Raw genomic sequence first — 5719 nt, 5'->3', positions numbered from 1 at the left:
CAAATAGGAATGACTGTATGTGAAACAAAGAAATGTTATGTACGTAGTTCTAAGAAAGCAGGGCTAGATAACAGAAGTAGAAGGTCAACTTAAAGATTTAATTTAATTTTGTAATTTCAGAGAGTAGAGTAAACCAAACCTCAGTTACGGCTACCTGGTACCTATGCACGATACTCATGCATTCGTGCTTCTATAATCTAAAGGTATTCATTAATATGATAACGGCATTTCTTAAGGGGTAGTAGGTATCTTTTCAATTCCCTAGTTTGATAGCAGAATTTTGTTATTTCTTGATGCTTCAATAAATTTTACTTACTTTCTCTGTAACACTTTATACAGATTTCAAAAAGTACCTATAGAATTTTTCCTACATAAACTACTAAAAGAACTGCGAACGTATGTATTCGTGCGTCGCCTGAGCAATAACAGTTATCTTTCTGTGTAATCTTAACTATGGCTAGACTGGAAATATCGTTTATGATGTTTGCCCTACATAATGAAGGGATTTATTATAAGGGCTTGCGAATGTGGTGAAGCACGACGGAGCAGTCTAGACAGAAATAAAAGTAATTAGTTTCTGAGAAATTGTGTATTACACACATAAGAGGTCATAAGTAATTGTAGAGTTAATTCTCAACACCTGAATATTATTTATGATTCATGATTTTCATAAGTTACATTAGATAAATTAAACGATGATTTTTTAAAAGCTTTTATTGCCATAAAAAAATATCATGATTACTTAAGATTCACATTGAAATTCTTTATTATGTTTCTTTTTTTTCTTTTTTGGTGCAATTGTCTCAACAAATGTTGAACTATCATCGTTGGAAACCAAACTTTCTTTGTTGTGCTTTTTCTTCTTAACGGGATCTGAGACTTCTGTAATTATTTTTATACATTATCGAAATCCTTTTTTCTTTTACGTTCCTTTTCACCATTTATAATATTTAAATTGCCTATTGTTTCATTTATACCTTCGTTTTTCTTCTTTTTATTTCTGACATCATTTTCTTCAAAATAATCAACACTTTCTTGTTGTTTGCGTTTCTTCTTCTTCTTTTTAATAATTTCACTTTCAAGAGAATTTTCGACGTTAGAAACATTATAATCACGATTTTCATTACCACCACCATCTTCGACAACTTTATCATCGTTTAATTTTTCGATTTTGTTCTTTTTATTTTTCACAACTTTATCTGAATTATTATCAGAAATTTCTTGATGTTTATGTTTATTTTTCTTCTTTTTCTTTTTAATGTTTTCCTTTTCTTGGGAGTTTTCGAGGTAAGAATAGTTACTGTCTCTATCTTCTTTACCCGCATTATTATTGTTTTCTTTACATTCTTCATCAATCTTCTCTAAATCATCAGCAGTTTCGGTAATTTCTTCGTATTTTCTTTTCTTTTTATTCTTTTTTGTATTATTTTCTTCAATTGTGCCATCTTGTACATCATCAACGTGATTGACATTATTGGCATGTCTCATTGATTTTTCCAAATCTTTCTCATCTCTATCCAAGACTGCCAAAAAGAAGCCAGTAGTCAAATCAGTCTCAGGCTTTGCATAGAGACACCTGGTTCCCATACTCCCGTACATAGCTGAACCAAAATTATTCCATTTCCCTTTCAATAGTTCATTTACATCTTGCACCCTCCACTTAGCACGTGAAGTCTTCACAACATTAGTGATGACCCTTTCATTCTCTTCAGGAAAAAGAGAGCAAGTACTATATACGATTCTTTTCGCTTTTGGGAATGCGTTCATAGCGTGCTTTAGGAATTTCTCTTGTAAAGAAGTCAGTTTTGCTAATCTCGTGGCTTCTATGTAGTTGTGGACACAGAGTTCCATTCCTAAAACGTAAAACTTGCATTAATTAAGGAAACATTTGTTTGTTTGCTGATATTTTGCACAGTGACAGAAAAACCTTCAGGAAATTCATAGTTTGTTTTACTTTCCACGAGTCGAGCAAAGCCGCGCGCACATTCAAGTGGCATGGACATTTTTAAATGAATTAAGACTGTTCTTTAGAAATTACCTATGTCTTACTTATATTCCGGGTACCTATCTACAATTAACTTACCTGATCCAGAGCAGCTGGGATCCAACAGAATGTACTCCACATCGTCCAGGTCACCCCTCTTGATCTCCAATGAGTCCTTGTGCATGGTTTCCACACATTTAGAGCCAGTCCTCTCAACGAAGTCGCATAACGTTTGATAACGCTTTTCGTTCCTTTCAGAAGCGTAGATTTTACCCTGAAATTTTATAGGTGCATAGATATAGTCACGTCTATATCTCCTGCGGGGTAGACAGAGCCAACGGTCTTGAAAAGACGGCCACGTTCAGGCCACGTTCCCGGAACTTTAAAATGGGACCACTCCATATATTTCCTATGGATTTCGTATAAGACGACTAGGGGACGGGGAAATAAACTTGGGATTATTTTTATTGGTGATGGGCTAACAATTTCCTTAACATTTTTAATATACGAAATCTCAATTTTATTAAGCTATACACCTGAACGTGATCCCTAATTTTTTTATGAAAATAAATCAAAATCGGTAGTTGAGTAGACCCGAACTCGTCGTCCCTTTTAGGGGTTTACTTGTGCGTCCATCAAATGAGAATCTTCCTCAAACTTGAAAGAAAAAAGGTGAGCTCATAAGGTAAACAGGTTACTGTACCTCGTTCCTCATGTAGGCAGCCAGTTGCGTAGTCTTCATGCCGGGCGCTGCGCACATGTCGAATACTACGCTACCTGTCTGCGGAGCCAGGAGATGAACTGCTAACGCTGTAGCCTGATCACAAAAAGTTGAACATTTTTACCCGACTACGGCGAAGCTAAAAGGAGAGTTATGATATTGACCTGTCTATATGTATGTAGGTATGGATGTTCATCTGTTTCCTCATAACTTTTAGACTAGTTACACAGTTGTCCTTTCTTTTTACTTATAACATTTGTCAGGTGGATTGAAATCTAGATAGCAAGTAAGTTACAACTTAGCAGTTATGAGTTGAAAGTGTTTACACGTTAACCTTATATTTTTTTTAAATTAGTTTTAATCTTGTATACCTTAGACGCTTTTTACGATATCTACTCTACACTGTGCATAACTGTGCAAAAACGGTAACCTTAACGTACAGACAGATTACACAGATTGAGTTAGCCTAGAAGTAAGTTTGAGACTTGTGTTACGAGATACTAACTCAACGTTACTATATTGTATAATAAATACTTATAAAGATAGTCCAAGACCCCGGACAGTCAGAGAAAGTTCGTATCATGCCCTGGCCGGGATTAGAAACGTAAACAGTAAAATATCAGTTTTATAGGATCCTACTCGTATAGTTAAATCTACCTGCAATACTACTAAAAACCAACCTTATCCTGCAAAATGATCTTATTCTCCAAATACAACTCATGTTCATGCAGTTTTGTGCCCGGCGGGAACACAAACATGGTTTTCACGTGGTAATCCTGCGTGAAATCGTACTCTGTCAACCCCTGAATCTGCTGCAAGTAGTCGTCGTAAGATCCTGAAGTGCATCGTATGAAGCGATACCCCTCGTCTTGGAAGGCGCGAATGGCGTCTGACGTCGTCAGCAGATTGGTGTTGATTCGTACGTAACGTGGACGACGAGTTGCTATAAAGATATTGTATTTATTTAATTGTATGAGGGTATGTCTTTTATACATATGTTGATAGAGACAGACTACCCGAAAATGATGAGCATGAATTAAAAGAGTTAAAAATGTGAATGAAGCGAAAGAAGTATGCAGGGATCATGGCAAGTGGAAAGATGTAGTCTAATAGTAGATCTGCCAGCTAGCTGAATGCGGCCTTTCAGACTTTTTGAGACTATCAGCTCTGTCTGCCCTGGATGTGATAAAGACGTCATATGTATATGTGGAATGCAATATGTGGTACAGTTCAGCTTACACCAGAGAATGAATACATAACTTTTTGTCAGTGTTATATAGCAATTTTGGTGAATGTTAATCTTGTGTCTAGACTGGAATTATTTAAGAAAAGATTTTCTTACATAAAATTTATTCTTCTCTTTTTAATAATGAGACAAGACTTTTATTTTAAATACATAAATATCCTGCCAGGAGGCATGTTTTATGTATGTATGTAAATACATTCTTATTTGTAAAAAATAAACACAAAAAATTTTGACGAAATTTGACACAGAGATAGAATACAACTGTAAAAGTAAGATAAAAAAAAGTGCATTTATATAGTTTAAATACACACTGAACCTACATAACAATAACAAGGAAAAAAACAATGAAACAGCTTAGTCATATACAAACTTTATTATCTATCTAAGCAAAATTACTTGTGAACTGAAGCAAAAACACACGCCTTCTATAAGTAAAAATTTTACTGGAATGTGAGTTTAAAAAAAAATTAGTCTTTTTTCAAATTTAAATCTCCTTTCACAGTTTCCTTGGCAGGAACTTGACTGTATGAATGCTGGTCAATCTCATTCCCATCTGCATCATATTCCTTTTCATGGTATGCTTTGTATGCATATGCACCTATTATAATATTTACTACAATGACAGCACTGATCACCGCCCACATGTTTGCAGTATTGATAGTGACTGAATAAACATCTGTTAGTACATGCCGAACAGAAAAGAATGCTACAAATGGCAGTGTGAACATGGCAACACTGTAAAGAAACAAGTTTGCCAGTACTAATGTTATCCGCTTTGTACTCTGAGACACAAAAGGTACAGTATCGCTTTCAGCCATTGTGGGTGATTGAATTTATGACCAATGTTATATCTGAAAATAAAAAAAAAACATTACCTTCAGTCTTCATATCATCTTGATGATCAGAAGTATAAGTCTGAAATTGATCTTTGTATGACAGTATTGTTTGTTCTGGCTTGCTTTTGCCGGGAAGAGACTTTTTGCCAAATAGCAATTCGGCAGTGAGGACCTTCGCCAACCATGGGTCTAAACGAGTCTCTTTCTCAAGTATGCTACAGTTTTCAAATATTTTGTCAATATCGGCTGCATGTTTGATAGTCTCTGTTATGAGCGCATAAAGCACATTTGTCCTCTGGAAACATTACATTATCGTAATAAATCTTTTGTTTGAGTACAAACATTTGAATTTCATAGAAATATAGAATTTATGTATTCAGAATTAAATTAAAATATTACTTACGAAATGTTTTAATTTGTTGTCGTATAGTAAAGATTTAACACTGCCTCCTTCCGTGGAAACTTTCTTAAAAATATTCGCTGCAACTTTGTAATGTCTAGGTACTTTAACAGAATGCTCAAACATTTTCTTTTTCGTAATAATTAACAAAAACGTTTCATTGCAAAACCTATGCAATCACAAAATCAGTGCATGCTACATGTCAAACTTGTTATTGTCACGAGACAATTGTCAAAAAAATTGTCGATAGGTTAAAAAGCGTTCATAAAACATTTCATTAATATATGTGGTTCATGCTGTGTTCATCTATTAGAAATCCGCTTTCCGAATTCCTTGTTGTCCGTTACATAAAATTTTCACTATCATCATTGATACCCGACAGATGGATAAAGGGCACAAAGAAACAAAGTGAGCACGTATGATTTACTACCGGTCATACTTGTCAGTCAGATGATCAATATAATCTTAATCGCCTATCAATAGGAGCTTTATACGCATGCTAAAGCCGAAGCTTTCATTTTCCCTTGCAAAA

At 34.7% G+C, this 5719-nt stretch overlaps 1 protein-coding gene across 1 annotated transcript; it reads right to left on the bottom strand.

The window, feature by feature from the left end:
* Positions 1–721: 721 nt before the first annotated feature.
* LOC106134485 (28S rRNA (cytosine-C(5))-methyltransferase) lies at positions 722–5435 on the bottom strand. Its single transcript, XM_013334548.2, has 6 exons — positions 5191–5435; positions 4827–5082; positions 3386–3648; positions 2688–2801; positions 2084–2258; positions 722–1853 (listed from the first exon to the last, which is right to left on the bottom strand). The coding sequence occupies exons 1-6, from the start codon at positions 5311–5313 to the stop codon at positions 895–897; spliced, it is 1890 nt and encodes a 629-aa protein (XP_013190002.2). The 5' UTR covers positions 5314–5435; the 3' UTR covers positions 722–894.
* Positions 5436–5719: the final 284 nt, after the last annotated feature.

This window comes from Amyelois transitella, chromosome 5, assembly GCF_032362555.1.
Source record: "Amyelois transitella isolate CPQ chromosome 5, ilAmyTran1.1, whole genome shotgun sequence".
NCBI classification, from domain to species: Eukaryota; Metazoa; Arthropoda; class Insecta; order Lepidoptera; family Pyralidae; genus Amyelois; species Amyelois transitella.
Note: the sequence above shows the minus strand (reverse complement) of the source record. Positions and strands in the feature narration are given on the sequence as shown.